This window comes from Salmo trutta, chromosome 31 (genome assembly GCF_901001165.1).
Source record: "Salmo trutta chromosome 31, fSalTru1.1, whole genome shotgun sequence".
NCBI classification, from domain to species: domain Eukaryota; kingdom Metazoa; phylum Chordata; class Actinopteri; order Salmoniformes; family Salmonidae; genus Salmo; species Salmo trutta.
Window position 1 is genome coordinate 41592824 of NC_042987.1, and position 24595 is coordinate 41617418.

General features: G+C 46.3%; 1 protein-coding gene across 1 annotated transcript; it reads right to left on the bottom strand.

Moving 5' to 3' along the window:
• Nucleotides 1–1419: 1419 nt before the first annotated feature.
• Nucleotides 1420–21348, bottom strand: LOC115170210 (ras-related protein Rab-12-like). The gene is made up of 6 exons (XM_029726605.1): nucleotides 20918–21348; nucleotides 15832–15892; nucleotides 6193–6331; nucleotides 4684–4773; nucleotides 2171–2275; nucleotides 1420–1604 (listed from the first exon to the last, which is right to left on the bottom strand). Exons 1-6 carry the CDS (start codon nucleotides 21135–21137, stop codon nucleotides 1497–1499), a joined length of 723 nt encoding a protein of 240 aa, XP_029582465.1. The 5' UTR covers nucleotides 21138–21348; the 3' UTR covers nucleotides 1420–1496.
• Nucleotides 21349–24595: the final 3247 nt, after the last annotated feature.

Sequence of the window (24595 nt, forward strand, 5' to 3'; positions counted from 1 at the left end):
TACTAGTTAGTGTGTGTAACAAGGTCTCTGTACTAGTTAGTGTGTGTGTGTGTGTGTGTGTGTAACCAGGTCTCTGTATTAGTTAGTGTGTGTGTGTGTGTGTGTGTGTGTGTGTGTGTGTGTGTGTGTAACCAGGTCTCTGTATTAGTTAGTGTGTGTGTGTGTGTGTGTGTGTGTAACCATCATACAGCTCCAGAAGTAGAACTGGGAGGACGTCTATCACAGCAGATGTGTCTAAGCTCCTGGCAGGAACACCTGAGCATCCGTCCCAAATGGCATCCTATTCCCTATAAAGGCTGGTCAAAAGTGCAATATGAAGAGAATGGTGCAATTTGGGACGCACCCTCAGTCTCCTCATAATGATGCTGCTTCCGTTCTGCTGCCCCTCCGGTGGCTAGGAGGGTTCTACTGCCCCTCCGGTGGCCAGGAGAGTTCTGCTGCCCCTCCGGTGGCCAGGAGGGTTCTGCTGCCCCTCCGGTGGCCAGGAGGGTTCTGCTGCCCCTCCGGTGGCCAGGAGGGTTCTGCTGCCCCTCCGGTGGCCAGGAGGGTTCTGCTGCCCCTCCGGTGGCCAGGAGGGTTCTGCTGCCCCTCCGGTGGCCAGGAGGGTTCTGCTGCCCCTCCGGTGGCCAGGAGGGTTCTGCTGCCCCTCCGGTGGCCAGGAGGGTTCTGCTGCCCCTCCGGTGGCCAGGAGGGTTCTGCTGCCCCTCCGGTGGCCAGGAGGGTGGTTCTGCTGCCCCTCCGGTGGCCAGGAGGGTGGTTCTGCTGCCCCTCCGGTAGCCAGGAGGGTGGTTCTGCTGCCCCTCCGGTAGCCAGGAGGGTGGTTCTGCTGCCCCTCCGGTAGCCAGGAGGGTGGTTCTGCTGCCCCTCCGGTAGCCAGGAGGGTGGTTCTGCTGCCCCTCCGGTAGCCAGGAGGGTGGTTCTGCTGCCCCTCCGGTAGCCAGGAGGGTGGTTCTGCTGCCCCTCCGGTGGCCAGGAGGGTTCTGCTGCCCCTCCGGTGGCCAGGAGGGTTCTGCTGCCCCTCCGGTGGCCAGGAGGGTTCTGCTGCCCCTCCGGTGGCCAGGAGGGTTCTGCTGCCCCTCCGGTGGCCAGGAGGGTTCTGCTGCCCCTCCGGTGGCCAGGAGGGTTCTGCTGCCCCTCCGGTGGCCAGGAGGGTTCTGCTGCCCCTCCGGTGGCCAGGAGGGTTCTGCTGCCCCTCCGGTGGCCAGGAGGGTTCTGCTGCCCCTCCGGTGGCCAGGAGGGTTCTGCTGCCCCTCCGGTAGCCAGGAGGGTTCAGGGAGGATGGTGGAGGGGTAGGGGGTCTCAGCAGGGTTAAGGGAGGATGGTGGAGGGGTAGGGGTCTCAGCAGGGTTAAGGGAGGATGGTGGAGGGGTAGGGGTCTCAGCAGGGTTAAGGGAGGATGATGGAGGGGTAGGGGTCTCAGCAGGGTTAAGGGAGGATGGTGGAGGGGTAGGGGGTCTCAGCAGGGTTAAGGGAGGATGGTGGAGGGGTAGGGGGTCTCAGCAACAGCGCATGCGTGGCGGGTTGAGCTCAGGAGGAACATCTGGTTCAGGCTGCAGAGACAGGATACTGTTGGAAAGATCCCTACTGGGAATCTCCAGAGGCATCTGATGAGACAGGAAGACACAACAGAGAACAGGAAGTTGACAGTAGAAACAGAACGTCTTTATTACAGGCTGTGGTGAGTCGCGCGCTGTCCAGGCTACAGTCGCGCGCTGGCCAGGCTACAGTCGCGCGCTGGCCAGGCTACAGTCACACACACACACACACACGAGACAATATTGGGAATTATAGAAAAACATTCTAGGAAATCTCCATAGGCATCTGGTGAGACAGGAAGAAGACAGGAAGAAGACAGGAAGAAGACAGGAAGAAGACAGGAAGAAGACAGGAAGAAGACAGGAAGAAGACAGGAAGAAGACAGGAAGAAGACAGGACATCCTTCCTTGTCTGAATCAATGCAGCAGTTGGTGTGGCAAACCAAAAAAGACTAATCACAATACTATAAAACACATTGTAGACTATTTATAGCTTAATAATATATTTATAGTTACAGGAAAATATTGATTTCCTAACAAATACTGAAGAAAAAAAATTCTTACATTGAAAATAATAAAATATATATTTTAGTTATAGCAGAGACAACAAGAGCACCGTGAGGATTCCTACTCACCTTTGCTAGAATGTCATCCACTAGTTTCAGAAAACATTCTTCCACGTTAAAGTTATCCTTGGCACTAGCCTCGCAGAAACGCATCCCAGATATCCTTGCTACAAACTGCGGACAGAAACAGAACTTATGTAGTTTTTCTCCTCAATTTCAATTTTTCTCCTAAATTTCGTGATATCTAATTGGTAGTTACAGTTTTGTCCCATCGCTGCAACTCCCCTAAGGACTCGGGAGAGGCGAAGGTCGAGAGACATGCGTCCTCTGAAACACGACCCTGCCAAGCCGCACTGCGCCTTGACACACTGGTCGCTTAACCCGGAAGTCAGCCGCACCAATGTATCGGAGGAAACACCGTCCAGCTGGCGACTGTGTCAGCTTGCCAGGCGCCCGACCTGCCACAAGGACTCGCTAGAGCGCGATGGGACAAGGAAATCCCGGCCGGACAAACCCTCCCCTAACCCGGACGACGCTGGGCCAATTGTGCGCCGCCTCATGGGTCACGGCCAGCTGTGGACACAGCCTGGGATTGAACCCGGGTCTGTAGTGACGCCTCAAGCACTGCAATGCAGTACCTTAGACCGCTGTGCCACTTGGGAGGCTCCTGACCAAACTTCAAAGCACTCAGAACTCTGGGTAATTTTCAACTGAAGGTTTTTCATTAACTGTCAAGATTCTTCAGCGGATCTTCAAAAGCACAACGTAAAAGTGAAAATGTCACTGCTTCCTACACATTCCTCTGATGAAGTGAGCTATTGTAACAGGAGCAAGAGCTTCGTCCGTGTTTAATCTAGAGAGGAATTAACCCTTTACACTCGTGGGAATTGGCCTATATATGGATAGGGCCAAACTGAAACGTTTGTAACAGAAGAACTATAAAAGCAGATGTATAACAACGGTAGCAATTAATAGAGAACAGTTTGGAGATAATGGGGAAATGATTCGACTAAAAAGGTGAAGACACAACAGTTCACCTGAACAGACCAGAATCCAAACATCACACTGTTGATTTTATGTGAATGTTACATTTACTGTACTTTTCACAGCATTTATTAATAACGACATCTGAATATACTGTGATACATTCAGTGACATAAGAATATTCCTGGACAATGTGGGGTAGGTGCAACACAAAACAACAAAAATGACTACAAGGGTTTGAGTGAGAGGACTAACTGGTGTCTCCAAGTGGACACATGACTCTCCAAAGTGTTCACAGTTTCCAAGTCATTTCAATGTAGTTTTATGACTCAAAGAAAGATCCTCCAATTATAAAAAAACGTTTTTTTTTTTTTTTTTTAATGGCTCTCGTATACTCACCGTACTGTTTCTGTTTTACACAATCCTAAAAAAAACGGTCCATTATAAAATCACCATCTGGGTCAGGTGTGCTAGCTAAGATATAAAATACAAAAAACTTAGTGTTAGGCTTTTGAAGAGGCACTTCAGACAAGATGAGTGCATTCTGATGTGTGGTCCGCAGCACATTGTCTTCACAATACAACAAACAGGTTTATTCTGTTTCAGGACAACTCAGGGGTTATAACAGAATGTCGTCCTTGTAACTGTGGATCAAACATAGCGATCATAAAACATGGATACTGTAAATGACATGATTTCCAATATGGAAATGATAAGTGAATATTTGGACTTGTGGGTGTGTGGTTTGCTTGTCTGATATCAAAGCGGTATTTAGTATTGTAGTGGCTTCCTTTCCTCTTTACCAGAGCCACTGGGTTAGGGTTAGTGTAGTGGCTTCCTTTCCTCTTTACCAGAGCCACTGCCCAAGCCTGAAGCGGGGTTGTTTGGTACGCATACAGTCCACACTCAAGGTTTCCAAACAGCCAAACATTCAATGTGATCCAGGGATATGGTGCAACAAAAATGTTTATTCTTCTTATATCTAACAGGAAAATGAATATCCAATCAACTTAAAACATAGATTACTTGATATGGAAAATACATAATATGACCTGTATGTCTGTATGGTCAAAAAACTATACCGCTCTCGCTTCTAGCAAGGACTCCTTCCCCCCGAAGGCCCAACTTCCTGCCTTTATCCTAACACACTTACTGCAGTATAATGAATGGGCAAGAGGGGGGGACAAAAACTAAGTTACACTAACAACAAATGAATACATCTCAATCAGGTAAATATAAATCATAAAGGCACCTAATATTTCATCATATACATTCATATTTAATATATTTACACAAATATACATGGAGCTCTGTATGTTCTGTCTTTTATACAAATATGTCCGAATCTCTCAACTTCTCATCTTTCAGAACACGTCGACTCCTCTTGATTTTCAGCGTTTCCCCCCTCGCTCAGAAAACAACAAAAAGTGCAAAATGCGCCCAATGAATGGGGCGGGATGGGTTCTCGCGTGGTGCTCAGGTTCAGAACGGCCGTCAGTCAAAACCCATACAGGGCTGTGAAGCGGAGAGCCTGAACTCTGACCTCATTTCCTCCCTCTAAAGATTGAGGTGAGGATATCGTCGGTATTCTAACTCACCCTCTCAGCAGTCTGTTTAGTGACGATGCGGTCTGTCTCACAGTCCAGCTTGTTCCCCACTAGCAGCAGCTCCGCCTCTTCTGAAGCATACTGACCAATGAAAGAGGAGAGATTAGTGCAGTAGTATGTCCTCTAAAAAGCATACTGACCAATGAAAGAGGAGATCAGGGAAAAGTTCTGACAACACAGACAGACAGGCAGACAGACAGACAGACAGACAGGCAGACAGGCAGGCAGACAGGCAGGCAGGCAGGCAGGCAGGGTAGTCAGATGAGAAAAGTTTCAGGAGAAGTTCTCCAACCTTGTAATTCTTCAGTTCTTTACTACAGTGCATCCCAACCCTGGTCCTCCAGTACCCCCCCCCTCCCCCCCTCCCCAACCCCCCAACCCTGGTCCTCCAATACCCCCCAACCCTGGTCCTCCAGTACCCCCCAACCCTGGTCCTCCAGTACCCCCCCAACCCTGGTCCTCCAGTACTCCCCCAACCCTGGTCCTCCAGTACCCCCCCAACCCTGGTCCTCCAGTTCCCACCAATCATGGTCCTCCAGTACCCCCCAACCCTGGTCCTCCAGTACCCCCCCAACCCTGGTCCTCCAGTACCCCCCAACCCTGGTCCTCCAGTACCCCCCCAACCCTGGTCCTCCAGTACCCCCCCAACCCTGGTCCTCCAGTACCTCCCCAACCCTGGTCCTCCAGTACCTCCCCAACCCTGGTCCTCCAGTACCTCCCCAACCCTGGTCCTCCAGTACCTCCCCAACCCTGGTCCTCCAGTACCCCCCCAACCCTGGTCCTCCAGTACCCCCCCAACCCTGGTCCTCCAGTTCCCTCCAACCCTGGTCCTCCAGTACCCCCCCCAACCCTGGTCCTCCAGTACCCCCCCAACCCTGGTCCTCCAGTACCCCCCAACCCTGGTCCTCCAGTACTCCCCAACCCTGGTCCTCCAGTACCTCCCCAACCCTGGTCCTCCAGTACCTCCCCAACCCTGGTCCTCCAGTTCCCCCCCAACCCTGGTCCTCCAGTTCCCCCCCAACCCTGGTCCTCCAGTACCCCCCAACCCTGGTCCTCCAGTACCCCCCCAACCCTGGTCCTCCAGTTCCCTCCAACCCTGGTCTTCCAGTACCTCCCCAACCCTGGTCTTCCAGTACCTCCCCAACCCTGGTCTTCCAGTACCTCCCCAACCCTGGTCCTCCAGTACCCCCCAACCCTGGTCCTCCAGTACCCCCCCAACCCTGGTCCTCCAGTTCCCCCCCAACCCTGGTCCTCCAGTACCCCCCAACCCTGGTCCCCTGGTCCTCCAGTACCCCCCCAACCCTGGTCCTCCGGTACCCCCCAACCCTGGTCCTCCAGTACCCCCCCACCCTGGTCCTCCAGTACCCCCAACCGGGGTAACTAAGACAGGGTTGGAAAACAGGGTTGGAAAACACTGCTCTACTACATTAGGATTGTAAAACTCACTCTCTGAAAACCCACCAAACTAACAAAAGCTGTTCCAAGAGTTTTTAGTCTGACCTTGTCGATCATCTTCATCCACTTGGGAAGGTCATCAAACGTTTCCTGCTTGGTGATGTCATAGACCAGTACTATTCCCTTGGCCCCACGGTAGTAGGCTGAGGTTATACTGTTGAACCTCTCCTGACCTGCTGTATCCCTGGAGGTACAGGACACATCACATATCAGACTGGATTCATGAGTTAGAGACAGGACACATCACATATCAGACTGGATCTATGAGTTAGAGACAGGACACGTCACATATCAGACTGGATCCATGAGTTAGAGACAGGACATGTCACATATCAGACTGGATCTATTAGTTAGAGACAGGACACATCACATATCAGACTGGATCCATGAGTTATAGACAGGACACACATCACATATCAGACTGGATCCATGAGTTAGGTTTTCCAGACCATCTGTCCTGACTGACGAATTAGGGCCAGGAGGTTTTCCAGGCCATCTGTCCTGACAGGAATTAGGGCCAGGAGGTTTTCCAGACCATCTGTCCTACCTTTATTTAACTTGGCAAGTCAGTTAAGAACAAATTCTTATTTACAATGACGACCTACACCGGCCAAACCCGGACGACGCAGGGCCAAGTTTGCGCCGCCCTACGTGACTCCCAATCACGGCCTGGATGTGATACAGCCTAAAATTCGAACCAGGGACTGTAGTGACGCCTCTTGCACTGAGATGCAGTGCCTTGGAGCACTGCGCCACTCGGGGCCCATGTCACATGGGCAGGAAGGAAAACTCCTGGATCTGCAGAACCTCATTTATAATTTATTTAAAACTTGCCTGATGATTAGTCTACTGAATTATAAAGTTTGATCTAAATCATTTTAAAATCTGTTTTTTCTTCTCAGACAGAACGATTATCATCTGTTGATCAAACTACTTTATTCGTCAGTAAAAAAGGAGAATAATTCAAGTGAATCAAAGATGGCCCATGTTCAGAATGACGGACCCCCCCCCCGACAGGATTCATCATTTTGTTAAAGTTTGTATAGATGTTCAAATACAAAGCTAAGAAAGGATCGAACTTCATGTAAATTTGATTTCCATTCGTAAACTTTCAAATCTAACCAGCTACAGAGCAGAGGTAAATATTTGCCTATATCATTTATTACAATGTTCTCTCTAATCTGCATGCACAGTAGGCCAGGACTGGCATGCACCTCCTCCAGTACTACCCAGCAGTAGGCCAGGACTGGCATGCACCTCCTCCAGTACTACCTAGCAGTAGGCCGTGCACCTCCTCCAGTACTACCCAGCAGTAGGCCAGGACTGGCGTGCACCTCCTCCAGTACTACCTAGCAGTAGGCCGTGCACCTCCTCCAGTACTACCCAGCAGTAGGCCAGGACTGGCGTGCACCTCCTCCAGTACTACCCAGCAGTAGGCCAGGACTGGCGTGCACCTCCTCCAGTACTACCCAGCAGTAGGCCAGGACTGGCGTGCACCTCCTCCAGTACTACCCAGCAGTAGGCCAGGACTGGCGTGCACCTCCTCAGGAACTACCCAGCAGTAGGCCAGGACTGGCGTGCACCTCCTCAGGAACTACCCAGCAGTAGGCCAGGACTGGCGTGCACCTCCTCAGGAACTACCCAGCAGTAGACCAGGACTGGCATGCACCTCCTCCAGTACTACCCAGCAGTAGGCCAAGACTGGCATGCACCTCCTCCAGTACTACCTAGCAGTAGGTCAGGACTGGCATGCACCTCCTCCAGTACTACCCAGCAGTAGGCCAGGACTGGCATGCACCTCCTCCAGTACTACCCAGCAGTAGGCCAGGACTGGCATGCACCTCCTCCAGTACTACCTAGCAGTAGGCCAGGACTGGCGTGCACCTCCTCCAGTACTACCTAGCAGTAGGTCAGGACTGGCATGCACCTCCTCCAGTACTACCCAGCAGTAGGCCGTGCACCTCCTCCAGTACTACCCAGCAGTAGGCCAGGACTGGCATGCACCTCCTCCAGTACTACCTAGCAGTAGGCCGTGCACCTCCTCCAGTACTACCCAGCAGTAGGCCAGGACTGGCGTGCACCTCCTCCAGTACTACCCAGCAGTAGGCCAGGACTGGCATGCACCTCCTCCAGTACCACCTAGCAGTAGGCCAGGACTGGCATGCACCTCCTCCACTACTACCCAGCAGTAGGCCAGGACTGGCGTGCACCTCCTCCAGTACTACCTAGCAGTAGGCCGTGCACCTCCTCCAGTACTACCTAGCAGTAGGCCAAGACTGGCATGCACCTCCTCCAGTACTACCCAGCAGTAGGCCAGGACTGGCGTGCACCTCCTCCAGTACTACCCAGCAGTAGGCCAAGACTGGCGTGCACCTCCTCCAGTACTACCCAGCAGTAGGCCAGGACTGGCATGCACCTCCTCCAGTACTACCCAGCAGTAGGCCAGGACTGGCATGCACCTCCTCCAGTACTACCCAGCAGTAGGCCATGCACCTCCTCCAGTACTACCCAGCAGTAGGCCAGGACTGGCATGCACCTCCTCCAGTACTACCCAGCAGTAGGCCGTGCACCTCCTCCAGTACTACCCAGCAGTAGGCCAGGACTGGCATGCACCTCCTCCAGTACTACCCAGCAGTAGGTCAGGACTGGCATGCACCTCCTCCAGTACTACCCAGCAGTAGGCCAGGACTGGCATGCACCTCCTCCAGTACTACCCAGCAGTAGGCCATGCACCTCCTCCAGTACTACCCAGCAGTAGGCCAAGACTGGCATGCACCTCCTCCAGTACTACCCAGCAGTAGGCCAGGACTGGCATGCACCTCCTCCAGTACTACCCAGCAGTAGGCCAGGACTGGCATGCACCTCCTCCAGAACTACCCAGCAGTAGGACAGGACTGGCATGCACCTCCTCCAGAACTACCCAGCAGTAGGCCAGGACTGGCATGCACCTCCTCCAGTACTACCTAGCAGTAGGCCAAGACTGGCGTGCACCTCCTCCAGTACTACCCAGCATGCACCTCCTCCAGTACTACCCAGCAGTAGGCCAGGACTGGCGTGCACCTCCTCAGGAACTACCTAGCAGTAGGCCAGGACTGGCATGCACCTCCTCCAGTACTACCCAGCAGTAGGCCAAGACTGGCATGCACCTCCTCCAGTACTACCCAGCAGTAGGCCAGGACTGGCGTGCACCTCCTCCAGTACTACCTAGCAGTAGGCCAGGACTGGCGTGCACCTCCTCCAGTACTACCCAGCAGTAGGCCAAGACTGGCGTGCACCTCCTCCAGTACTACCCAGCAGTAGGCCAGGACTGGCATGCACCTCCTCCAGTACTACCCAGCAGTAGGCCAGGACTGGCGTGCACCTCCTCCAGTACTACCCAGCAGTAGGCCAGGACTGGCGTGCACCTCCTCCAGTACTACCTAGCAGTAGGCGAGGCCTGGCATGCACCTCCTCCAGTACTACCTAGCAGTAGGCCGTGCACCTCCTCCAGTACTACCCAGCATGCACCTCCTCCAGTACTACCTAGCAGTAGGCCGTGCACCTCCTCCAGTACTACCCAGCATGCACCTCCTCCAGAACGACCCAGCACCAATATCAGCCCAAAGAGAGAAGCATGAGATTGAACTTCACTTAATTTTCTAAAACAGTGGTCACCAACCGGTCGAACGTGATTGACTGGTCGATCTCTAAGGCCTTCCTACTCGATCGCCAAACATTTCTGTTAAAACATCCAACGATATAGCCTCGTGTTCCCACTTTGTTTTATTCGTCTCGTAGGCTTGTATTGTTGTTGTTGTTATTATTAGTGGCTTGGGTCTATAGGCTTGCAACCTGTATGGCGCGGCTGTCAACATTTTTGTCCTCAGATGAAACTGGTATATTTTTCTATTTATGCCAGTTCCTTTCAGCCAATTTGTATCTTTAATATATGACAGGCAAACAAGTTCCCTACCTTCTCCCTTTTCCACTTACCTTTATGGTAGTGCTGCAATCAGTTGGTTGTAAATTTGGATTGAGTAGATGTTCCCATATATTTTCAATAACTGCATATGCAACATAACTCCATTTCTATTATGGTAATAATATCATTAATAAATATAATACAATTTAAAAATATAATATAATACCATTTAAAAATCCATAAAGATTTTAAATTAAATCAATATATTTGAGTTTAACCAGAACATTTGTTGTAATATTTGTTCTTTCTTTTTCTGGAGGATAAAACTGAAATTGTAACCAGCTTTGTACGGCTTGTTAAATATTTAAATCATTTTAACCCCCCCTAAAAACTCATATTCATTATATTAAAAGAGGCACGTTTAATTTTGTCTGGATTGGCATTCCAAAATAAAATGTTATATTTTTTTGCTCATATGATTTTAAAAAACGAATCATCCAGAGAAGGCAATGCCATGAGTAAGTTAGTAAACTGGGATAGGACCAAAGAGTTAATCAATGTCATTTTTCCATAAATAGATAATTATTTACCTCTCCATGGTTTGAGAATCTTATCTATTTTTGCTAACTTTCTATTGAAATGAATTGTGGTAAATTAATTTATATTTTTTGAGATGTGAATATGAAGTATGTCTACTTCACCATCCGCCCATTTTATTGGTAAACTACAAGGTAGTGTAAACACTGTATTTTTTAACGGTCCAATACGTAATATGGTAGACTTTTCATAATTAGGTTTTAGTCCAGAGAGGCTAGAAAAGTGATTAAGATCTTCAATGAGACTGTGGAAGGGATCCAGACTGTGGAAGGGATCCAGACTGTGGAAGGGATCCAGACTGTGGAAGGGATCCAGACTGTGGAATGGATCCAGACTGTGGAAGGGATCCAGACTGTGGAAGGGATCCAGATTGCAAACTTAAGAAAAAACTAGAGTCATCAGCATATATTGAAACTTGTTTTTATAGCCGGGGACTTTAATGGAGGGAAACTTAAATCCTTTTTCCCAAATTTCTATCAGGACAACAACCTCTCCCTCAACGTGATCAAGACAAAGGAGATGATTGTGGACTACAGGAAAAAGAGGACCGAGCACGCCCCCATTCTCATCGACAGGGCTGTAGTGGAGCAGGTTGAGAGCTTCAAGTTCCTTGGTGTCCACATCACCAACAAACTAACATGGTCCAAACACACCAAGACAGTCGTGAAGAGGGCACAACAAAACATATTCCCCCTCAGGAGACTGAAAAGATTTTGCATGGGTCCTCAGATCCTCAAAAGGTTCTACAGCTGCACCATCGAGAGCATCCTGACTGGTTGCATCACTGCCTGGTATGGAAACTGCCTCCAACCGCAAGGCACTTCAGAGGGTAGTGCGAACAGCCGAGTACATCACTGGGGCCAAGCTTCCTGCCATCCACGACCTCTATACCAGGCGGTGTCAGAGGAAGGCCCTAAAAATTGTCAAAGACTCCAGTCACCCTAGTCATAGACTGTTCTCTCTGCTACTGCACGGCAAGCGGTACCGGAGCACCAAGTCTAGGTCCAAGAGGCTTCTTAACAGCTTCTACCCCCAAGCGATAAGACTCCTGAACATCTAATCAAATGGCCACCCAGACTATTTGCATTGCCCCTCCCCCTCTTTAACATCGCTGCTACTCTCTGTTTAGTATCTATGCATAGTCACTTTAACTCTACCTACATGTACATATTACCTCAATTACCTCAACTAGCATCCACATTGACTCTGTACCGTAACACCCTGTATATAGTCTCCACATTGACTCTGTACCGGTACCCCCTGTATATAGCCTCCACATTGACTCTGTACCGGTACCCCCTGTATATAGCCTCCACATTGACTCTGTACCGGTACCCCCCTGTATATAGCCTCCACATTGACTCTGTACCGGTACCCCCTGTATATAGCCTCCACATTGACTCTGTACCGGTACCCCCTGTATATAGCCTCCACATTGACTCTGTACCAGTACCCCCTGTATATAGCCTCCACATTGACTATGTACCGTAACACCCTGTATATAACCTCCACATTGACTCTGTATCGGTACCCCCTGTATATAGCCTCCACATTGACTCTGTACCGGTACCCCCTGTATATAGCCTCCACATTGACTCTATACCGGTACCCCCTGTATATAGCCTCCACATTGACTCTATACCGGTACCCCCTGTATATAGCCTCCACATTGACTCTGTACCGTAATACCCTGTATATAGCCTCCACATTGACTCTATACCGGTACCCCCTGTATATAATCTCACTATTGTTATTTTATTGCTGCTCTTTAATTTCTTGTTACTTTTATTTCTTATTCTTATCTATATTGTTTTTAAACTGCACTGTTGGTTAAGGGGCTCGTAAGTAAGCATTTCACTGTAAGGTCTACTACACCTGTTGTATTCAGCATTTCACTGTAAGGTCTACTACACCTGTTGTATTCAGCATTTCACTGTGAGGTCTACTACACCTGTTGTATTCAGCATTTCACTGTAAGGTCTACTACACCTGTTGTATTCAGCATTTCACTGTAAGGTCTACTACACCTGTTGTATTCAGCATTTCACTGTGAGGTCTACTACACCTGTTGTATTCAGCATTTCACTGTAAGGTCTACTACACCTGTTGTATTCAGCATTTCACTGTGAGGTCTACTACACCTGTTGTATTCAGCATTTCACTGTGAGGTCTACTACACCTGTTGTATTCAGCATTTCACTGTGAGGTCTACTACACCTGTTGTATTCAGCATTTCACTGTGAGGTCTACTACACCTGTTGTATTCAGCATTTCACTGTAAGGTCTACTACACCTGTTGTATTCAGCATTTCACTGTGAGGTCTACTACACCTGTTGTATTCAGCATTTCACTGTAAGGTCTACTACACCTGTTGTATTCAGCATTTCACTGTGAGGTCTACTACACCTGTTGTATTCAGCATTTCACTGTAAGGTCTACACCTGTTGTATTCAGCATTTCACTGTAAGGTCTACTACACCTGTTGTATTCAGCATTTCACTGTGAGGTCTACTACACCTGTTGTATTCAGCATTTCACTGTTAGGTCTACTACACCTGTTGTATTCAGCATTTCACTGTGAGGTCTACTACACCTGTTGTATTCAGCATTTCACTGTAAGGTCTACTACACCTGTTGTATTCAGCATTTCACTGTAAGGTCTACTACACCTGTTGTATTCAGCATTTCACTGTGAGGTCTACCTACACCTGTTGTATTCAGCATTTCACTGTAAGGTCTACTACACCTGTTGTATTCAGCATTTCACTGTAAGCTCTACACCTGTTGTATTCAGCATTTCACTGTGAGGTCTACTACACCTGTTGTATTCAGCATTTCACTGTGAGGTCTACTACACCTGTTGTATTCAGCATTTCACTGTGAGGTCTACTACACCTGTTGTATTCAGCATTTCACTGTGAGGTCTACTACACCTGTTGTATTCAGCATTTCACTGTGAGGTCTACACCTGTTGTATTCAGCATTTCACTGTGAGGTCTACTACACCTGTTGTATTCAGCATTTCACTGTGAGGTCTACTACACCTGTTGTATTCAGCATTTCACTGTGAGGTCTACTACACCTGTTGTATTCAGCATTTCACTGTAAGGTCTACTACACCTGTTGTATTCAGCATTTCACTGTGAGGTCTACTACACCTGTTGTATTCAGCATTTCACTGTGAGGTCTACTACACCTGTTGTATTCAGCATTTCACTGTGAGGTCTACTACACCTGTTGTATTCAGCATTTCACTGTGAGGTCTACTACACCTGTTGTATTCAGCATTTCACTGTAAGGTCTACTACACCTGTTGTATTCAGCATTTCACTGTGAGGTCTACTACACCTGTTGTATTCAGCATTTCACTGTAAGGTCTACTACACCTGTTGTATTCAGCATTTCACTGTGAGGTCTACTACACCTGTTGTATTCAGCATTTCACTGTAAGGTCTACACCTGTTGTATTCAGCATTTCACTGTAAGGTCTACTACACCTGTTGTATTCAGCATTTCACTGTGAGGTCTACTACACCTGTTGTATTCAGCATTTCACTGTTAGGTCTACTACACCTGTTGTATTCAGCATTTCACTGTGAGGTCTACTACACCTGTTGTATTCAGCATTTCACTGTAAGGTCTACTACACCTGTTGTATTCAGCATTTCACTGTAAGGTCTACTACACCTGTTGTATTCAGCATTTCACTGTGAGGTCTACCTACACCTGTTGTATTCAGCATTTCACTGTAAGGTCTACTACACCTGTTGTATTCAGCATTTCACTGTAAGCTCTACACCTGTTGTATTCAGCATTTCACTGTGAGGTCTACTACACCTGTTGTATTCAGCATTTCACTGTGAGGTCTACTACACCTGTTGTATTCAGCATTTCACTGTGAGGTCTACTACACCTGTTGTATTCAGCATTTCACTGTGAGGTCTACTACACCTGTTGTATTCAGCATTTCACTGTAAGGTCTACTACACCTGTTGTATTCAGCATTTCACTGTGAGGTCTACCTACACCTGTTGTATTCAGCATTTCACTGTAAGGTCTACTACACCTGTTGTATTCAGCATTTCACTGTGAGGTCTACTACACCTGTTGTATTCAGCATTTCACTGTAAGGTCTACTACACCTGTTGTATTCAGCATTTCACTGTGAGGTCTACTACACCTGTTGTATTCAGCATTTCACTGTAAGGTCTACTACACCTGTTGTATTCAGCATTTCACTGTAAGGTCTACTACACCTGTTGTATTCAGCATTTCACTGTGAGGTCTATTACACCTGTTGTATTCAGCATTTCACTGTAAGGTCTACTACACCTGTTGTATTCAGCATTTCACTGTGAGGTCTACTACACCTGTTGTATTCAGCATTTCACTGTTAGGTCTACTACACCTGTTGTATTCAGCATTTCACTGTGAGGTCTACTACACCTGTTGTATTCAGCATTTCACTGTAAGGTCTACTACACCTGTTGTATTCAGCATTTCACTGTGAGGTCTACTACACCTGTTTTATTCAGCATTTCACTGTGAGGTCTACTACACCTGTTGTATTCAGCATTTCACTGTAAGGTCTACTACACCTGTTGTATTCAGCATTTCACTGTGAGGTCTACTACACCTGTTGTATTCAGCATTTCACTGTGAGGTCTACTACACCTGTTGTATTCAGCATTTCACTGTAAGGACTACTACACCTGTTTTATTCAGCATTTCACTGTGAGGTCTACTACACCTGTTGTATTCAGCATTTCACTGTAAGGTCTAAACCTGTTGTATTCAGCATTTCACTGTAAGGTCTACTACACCTGTTGTATTCAGCATTTCACTGTAAGGTCTACTACACCTGTTGTATTCAGCATTTCACTGTAAGGTCTACTACACCTGTTGTATTCAGCATTTCACTGTGAGGTCTACTACACCTGTTGTATTCAGCATTTCACTGTAAGGTCTACTACACCTGTTGTATTCTGCGCATGTGACTAATAACATTTGATTACAGGGTTACATGGAGGCTGACTGCCAGTGGTGGAGCCCAGATTATAAGGTACAGTACTGTGCCGTAAATCAGTCTATGTGAGGTAGTGAGACAGAACAGTGAGACAGAGGAAACGCACCAAGAAGTTATTAAAGATGACTGACGATGACTTCCTGTTTCCTTTTGACTCACCAGATTTGCAACCTGATCTTCTTCCCTCTCAGCTCCACCGTCTTGATCTTAAAATCTACTCCTGCAGGGAAGAGGGAGAGAGACTGAAAAATGAGTAATGTGCTCTGCACTCTACTGCTCTGCACTCTACCCTAGCACTCTACCCTAGCACTCTACCCTAGCACTCTACCCTAGCACTCTACCCTAGCACTCTACCCTAGCACTCTACCCTAGCACTCTACCCTAGCACTCTACCCTAGCACTCTACCCTAGCACTCTACTGCACTGCTCTGCTCTAGTGCTCCAGTGCTCTGCTCTAGTGCTCCAGTGTTCTGCTCTACTGCTCCAGTGTTCTGCTCTACTGCTCCAGTGTTCTGCTCTACTGCTCCAGTGTTCTGCTCTACTGCTCCAGTGTTCTGCTCTAGTGCACTGTACCCTACTCTGTCATGTCATAGCTGACATTCTTTCTGCAGACATCGTTGACTCTTTATTTGGAGCAGATTCTTCAAATCAAACTTTATTAGTCAAATGTGTCGAATACAACAGGTGTAGTAGACCTTACCGTGAAATGCTTACTTACAAGCCCCTTAACCAACAATGCAGTTTTAAGAAATAGAGTTAAGAAAATATTTACTAAATAAACTGAAGTTAAATTAAAAAAAATAAAAACACAATAAAATAACAGTAACGAGGCTATATACAGGGGGTACCGGTACAGAGTCAATGTGGAGGCTATATACAGGGGGGTACCGGTACAGAGTCAATGTGGAGGCTATATACAGGGGGTACTGGTACAGAGTCAATGTGGAGGCTATATACAGGGTGTTACGGTACAGAGTCAATGTGGAGGCTATATACAGGGGGTACCGGTACAGAGCCAATGTGGAGGCTATATACAGGGGGTACTGGTACAGAGTCAATGTGGAGGCTATATACAGGGGGTACTGGTACAGAGTCAATGTGGAGGCTATATACAGGGTGTACTGGTACAGAGTCAATGTGGAGGCTATATACAGGGGGGTACCGGTACAGAGTCAATGTGGAGGCTATATACAGGGGGTACCGGTACAGAGTCAATGTGGAGGCTATATACAGGGGGTACTGGTACAGAGTCAATGTGGAGGCTATATACAGGGGGTACTGGTACAGAGTCAATGTGGAGGCTATATACAGGGGGTACCGGTACAGAGTCAATGTGGAGGCTATATACAGGGGGTACCGGTACAGAGTCAATGTGGAGGCTACATACAGGGGGTACCGGTACAGAGTCAATGTGGAGGCTACATACAGGGTGTACCGGTACAGAGTCAATGTGGAGGCTACATACAGGGGGTACCGGTACAGAATCAATGTGGAAGCTATATACAGGGGGTACCGGTACAGAGTCAATGTGGAGGCTATATACAGGGGGGTACCGGTACAGAGTCAATGTGGAGACTATATACAGGGGGTACTGGTACAGAGTCAATGTGGAGGCTATATACAGGGGGTACTGGTACAGAGTCAATGTGGAGGCTATATACAGGGGGTACTGGTACAGAGTCAATGTGGAGGCTATATACAGGGTGTTACGGTACAGAGTCAATGTGGAGGCTATATACAGGGGGTACCGGTACAGAGCCAATGTGGAGGCTATATACAGGGGGTACTGGTACAGAGTCAATGTGGAGGCTATATACAGGGGGTACTGGTACAGAGTCAATGTGGAGGCTATATACAGGGTGTACTGGTACAGAGTCAATGTGGAGGCTATATACAGGGGGTACCGGTACAGAGTCAATGTGGAGGCTATATACAGGGGGTACCGGTACAGAGTCAATGTGGAGGCTATATACAGGGGGTACTGGTACAGAGTCAATGTGGAGGCTATATACAGGGGGTACTGGTACAGAGTCAATGTGGAGGCTATATACAGGGGGTACTGGTACAGAGTCAATGTGGAGGCTATATACAGGGGGTACCGGTACAGAGTCAATGTGGAGGCTACATACAGGGGGTACCGGTACAGAGTCAATGTGGAGGCTACATACAGGGTGTACCGGTACAGAGTCAATGTGGAGGCTACATACAGGGGGTACCGGTACAGAATCAATGTGGAAGCTATATACAGGGGGTACCGGTACAGAGTCAATGTGGAGGCTATATACAGGGGGGTACCGGTACAGAGTCAATGTGGAGACTATATACAGGGGGTACTGGTACAGAGTCAATGTGGAGGCTATACACAGGGTGTTACAGTACAGAGTCAATGTGGAGGCTATATACAGGGGGTACCGGTACAGAGTCAATGTGGAGGCTATATACAGGGTGTTCTGGTACAGAATCAATGTGGAGGCTATATACAGGGTGTTACAGTACAGAGTCAATATACAGGGGGTACCGGTACAGAGTCAATGTGTGGGGGTACAGGTTAGTAATGAGACTATATACAGGGGCTACCGGTACAGAGTCAATGTGTGGGGGTACAGGTTAGTAATGAGAAGGCTTCACACACACAGAGAGAGAGGCAGAGAGACACAGACAGACAGACAGACAGACAGACAGACAGACAGACAGACAGACAGACAGACAGACAGACAGGCAGGCAGGCAGGCAGGCAGGCAGGCAGGCAGGCAGGCAGGCAGGCAGAGAGGCAGAGAGGCAGAGAGGCAGAGAGGCAGAGAGAGAGAGAGAGAGAGAGAGAAAGCTGTGTCACCAGGATGACAAGGCACAAAAAGATGGAGGCCAGACAAGATGGAGGCCAGACATGGCTGCTGCCTGAGCCAAGGAGGAGGAACACTTGTCTCTCTAACCACTAGGCTGCCTGCCGCCCCTAAATGCAGACAAATGCTTCTTGTAGCCAACAATGAGCTTCAGGTACCCTTCTACTGGCCCACTCTTCAGCAGCCAACTGCACTAATTCTTCAATGTTTATGGGGGTGCCCTTCCTGTTTGGGGTTGTTGTCCTATTGGAAGACGCACAACCTTCAACAAGAGACACCTAGCGGAACTACGTGGGACACTGGATTGAAGGGAGTTGTAGTTTTTATGAAGCAAATATTCCACTTAGTTCAGCACAGAAATGTGGTAATTAACTACAATGACCATAATCCATGGCGTCAGTTTTTTCCTGCTCAAGTAGACGGATCAGAGATGAAGAGGAGAAGCGAGAGGTTTCTGTCCAAAATAAAACACAACGTGTTTCTATGGGCTTATTTTGGACCTTAGTTTATCATCATCCCCCCCATTGTTAGGGAATCTCCTCATTATATACAGATCTCTGGACAGATACACTTTTACGCCTTCTATGTTAGGTTAGAGACACACAGACCACATGAGGGGAATGTACACAACACAACGACGAGAGGGACAAAGACAGCTAGTGAAAGTATACCTTATCTACTTTGATGAACTAGTAGAAAATGATTTAGTCAGACAGACAGTATGGGAAGCACATAACTAGTTGGTCTGGCTGACTGACTGCTACTGCCTGAGCAGAGCTGAGATGACTTTAAGGAATTAAAAATAATGAAGTCATCAAATAAAAAAAACAAAGTAATATACACAACTAAATATTGTATTATTTCATAGTAATTTCCTTTTCCCCCCCCAATTGATGTCTACCCAATGTGGACCTGACAGAGACAATAGAATATTTCCAATGTTTTGGCAATTGAATGTTCACTATTTTTGGTTTTAGGAATTAACTTTAAAAAGTTCTAAAATCATTGTAACATCATTATTTCAGAATGTTTTTATTTAATTTTTTTTATTATCGAAATGAAATCCGTGATTTTTTTTATTTTTAAGAATCGAACCGAGACCTTAAAAAAAGCAGTGATCGCTCAGCATGAACAACAACAACAATCTCCAGCTAGAGAACAGCTCGTTCTCCTCGGTCAGTAGGACCAAAGATCTGCCAAACTAAACCCAGATACACCACAGCCTGTCTTCTCCAACGGGAACTACTGGGTCATAGTGGGCAGAGCCAATCACGACACAGCGACTTCCTATTGACCGCGTTCTAGAAGTCATCCGCATATTTCCGGGAACGCCTCCTCTGTGAAGTGCGCATGCGTGATAACACAATTCGCCTTTGCACTCCTAAACGCGATTTTATTTATTTTATTTTTTACTTTTGCAATGGGTAAAATCTACATAACTTAGTCCACTCTTTTCATAACAGTTTGTAGTTTTGAGGATAGAAAACTAGTATTGCGAGCAAATGTTTCATCGATGATAAAAATGTGCATAATTTCGGTAAAAATTTTTTTTGCAGAATTTCGGTAAAATAATGTCTCTCGATTCCAGCTTCTTCCACTGTCGGCCATATTTAGGTAGTGAGTGGAAACGTCAAGCGGATGCTTCATATTTCTACATCCGGTGACATATCTGTGTCGTTGTTTTCTATCTGTGGTGGTACTACTACATCTGCTGGACAGGGCTCATATTACAGTAGTACTGGCTCTGTTGGACAGATTAGTGGCAACACATTCTCAAGGGGAATTCACCATATTGCAGTCTTTCCCTATAGTTATTTATCAACTTCTGCTTTTCAGATAACATTTTACTACAATTTTTGTCAACACAGTAGCGGGTGGGTATAATATGTGTTTACATTCCAACAGGAATCTGTTCCAAAAACTTCGGAAAGTATAAAAGTTGCCAACAAACAACGCATACAAAAATAGCATGATTAATACAACTAGTTAACGAATAGGCATCAACTCACCATGTAGTCTATTCTTAACGTTTATCCATAGGCTACCAAGAGTAAGGACAGACACTTTTCCGGGAATAAACGTGATGAGTGGAAAAACTCCCATGAAATAACCCAACTCCCTACCCCTGGCATGTTGTTCTGCCGCAATACAACTTTATATTTCTTGTTTGTTGAACAACCTTGTTTATTTACCAAGTTTTTGTAACAGATTTCTGTTGGAAGGTTCCACAAATTATACCCACCCCTACAGTAGTTAGATGTTAAACTATATTTTAAAAAAGGTTGGTTACATTTACTGACAAGTCATGCAGCGAAAACATGACTAACTAACATTACTAACCTTGGAACAAAACAACATAACTGCTATCAGATAGTTGTGACTAACATAAGATAACCATTTCTTACCAACAGTTGATTTGCATGCTTCACAGAAGGTGTCGTCTGTAAATCTTTCCATTAGACTGGTTTTTCCAACGCCACGGGAACCGATAATGATAATTTGAAGTTTGTAATCAGCGGGCCTCGGCGGCATCTTCCTGCGGCGAGACTGTGCTCCCAGAGCCGGGGAAGCATTCGCTGATCCTCCGCCACCGGCCATCCGCTTGATTTCATACCTCGAATCCATCAATAATTCCACATTTGAAACCCTTAGCTATATACGCTTTTAAAATGGGGAGAAAATAACTATGTGTGTTTACTTTTGGTAAATTTTTCTATAGTCTTTAAATTAGTTTAGTTAAAGGAAAGTTTTTTTTTTTTAACTTCCAAGTTGTTGTTTAGCTGCTTCCTGTGGAGCGGATCCTAGGAGCATTTTCAGTAGGAACCTGGCCAGTCTTCTTCTTTGGGATTTGGTTGTGCGGATCGCATCCCAACTTTCAGGTGCATACATCGCCACCTACTGTACTGGTGTTTGAGGCCATTCACGTCCTTTCTACATTATATTCTTTTGATACAATAATACAACATTGGGGGGGAGGAAAATTGCCCTGCCAACTATTAGCCCCCTCTAAAAACTCACTACCCATTCCACTATTTAATAACCCTATAAAACCCACCACCCATTCCACTATTTAATAACCCTATAAAACCCCACTACCCATTCCACTATTTAACCCTATAAAACCCACCACCCATTCCACTATTTAACCCTATAAAACCCACCACCCATTCCACTATTTAATAACCCTATAAAACCCACTACCCATTCCACTATTTAATAACCCTATAAAACCCACCACCCATTCCACTATTTAACCCTATAAAACCCACCACCCATTCCACTATTTAACCCTATAAACCCCACTACCCATTCCACTATTTAATAACCCTATAAAACCCACCACCCATTCCACTATTTAACCCTATAAAACCCCACCACCCATTCCACTATTTAACCCTATAAAACCCACCACCCATTCCACTATTTAACCCTATAAACCCCACTACCCATTCCACTATTTAACCCTATAAAACCCACCACCCATTCCACTATTTAACCCTATAAAACCCACCACCCATTCCACTATTTAACCCTATAAAACCCACCACCCATTCCACTATTTAATAACCCTATAAAACCCACCACCCATTCCACTATTTAATAACCCTATAAAACCCACCACCCATTCCACTATTTAACCCTATAAAACCCACCACCCATTCCACTATTTAATAACCCTATAAAACCCACCACCCATTCCACTATTTAATAACCCTATAAAACCCCACCACCCATTCCACTATTTAACCCTATAAACCCCACCACCCATTCCACTATTTAACCCTATAAAACCCACTACCCATTCCACTATTTAATAACCCTATAAAACCCACCACCCATTCCACTATTTAACCCTATAAAACCCCACTACCCATTCCACTATTTAATAACCCTATAAAACCCACCACCCATTCCACTATTTAACCCTATAAAACCCCACCACCCATTCCACTATTTAACCCTATAAACCCCACCACCCATTCCACTATTTAACCCTATAAAACCCACCACCCATTCCACTATTTAACCCTATAAAACCCACCACCCATTCCACTATTTAATAACCCTATAAAACCCACCACCCATTCCACTATTTAATAACCCTATAAAACCCACCACCCATTCCACTATTTAACCCTATAAACCCCACCACCCATTCCACTATTTAACCCTATAAAACCCACCACCCATTCCACTATTTAATAACCCTATAAAACCCACCACCCATTCCACTATTTAATAACCCTATAAAACCCACCACCCATTCCACTATTTAATAACCCTATAAAACCCACTACCCATTCCACTATTTAACCCTATAAAACCCACCACCCATTCCACTATTTAATAACCCTATAAAACCCACCACCCATTCCACTATTTAATAACCCTATAAAACCCACCACCCATTCCACTATTTAACCCTATAAACCCACCACCCATTCCACTATTTAACCCTATAAACCCACCACCCATTCCACTATTTAATAACCCTATAAAACCCCACCACCCATTCCACTATTTAATAACCCTATAAAACCCACCACCCATTCCACTATTTAATAACCCTATAAAACCCACCACCCATTCCACTATTTAACCCTATAAACCCACTACCCATTCCACTATTTAATAACCCTATAAAACCCACCACCCATTCCACTATTTAATAAACCTATAAAACCCACCACCCATTCCACTATTTAACCCTATAAAACCCACTACCCATTCCACTATTTAATAACCCTATAAAACCCACCACCCATTCCACTATTTAACCCTATAAACCCACCACCCATTCCACTATTTAATAACCCTATAAAACCCCACCACCCATTCCACTATTTAATAACCCTATAAAACCCACCACCCATTCCACTATTTAACCCTATAAACCCACCACCCATTCCACTATTTAACCCTATAAACCCACCACCCATTCCACTATTTAACCCTATAAAACCCACCACCCATTCCACTATTTAATAACCCTATAAAACCCACCACCCATTCCACTATTTAACCCTATAAACCCCACCACCCATTCCACTATTTAATAACCCTATAAAACCCACCACCCATTCCACTATTTAACCCTATAAACCCCACCACCCATTCCACTATTTAATAACCCTATAAAACCCACCACCCATTCCACTATTTAACCCTATAAAACCCACCACCCATTCCACTATTTAACCCTATAAACCCACCACCCATTCCACTATTTAATAACCCTATAAAACCCACTACCCATTCCACTATTTAACCCTATAAAACCCACCACCCATTCCACTATTTAATAACCCTATAAAACCCACCACCCATTCCACTATTTAATAACCCTATAAAACCCACTACCCATTCCACTATTTAATAACCCTATAAAACCCACTACCCATTCCACTATTTAACCCTATAAACCCACCACCCATTCCACTATTTAATAACCCTATAAAACCCACCACCCATTCCACTATTTAATAACCCTATAAACCCCACCACCCATTCCACTATTTAATAACCCTATAAAACCCACCACCCATTCCACTATTTAATAACCCTATAAAACCCACCACCCATTCCACTATTTAACCCTATAAACCCCACCACCCATTCCACTATTTAACCCTATAAAACCCACCACCCATTCCACTATTTAATAACCCTATAAACCCCACCACCCATTCCACTATTTAATAACCCTATAAACCCCACCACCCATTCCACTATTTAACCCTATAAAACCCACCACCCATTCCACTATTTAATAACCCTATAAAACCCACCACCCATTCCACTATTTAACCCTATAAAACCCCACCACCCATTCCACTATTTAACCCTATAAAACCCACCACCCATTCCACTATTTAATAACCCTATAAAACCCACTACCCATTCCACTATTTAATAAACCTATAAAACCCACCACCCATTCCACTATTTAACCCTATAAAACCCACCACCCATTCCACTATTTAACCCTATAAAACCCCACCACCCATTCCACTATTTAACCCTATAAAACCCACTACCCATTCCACTATTTAACCCTATAAAACCCACCACCCATTCCACTA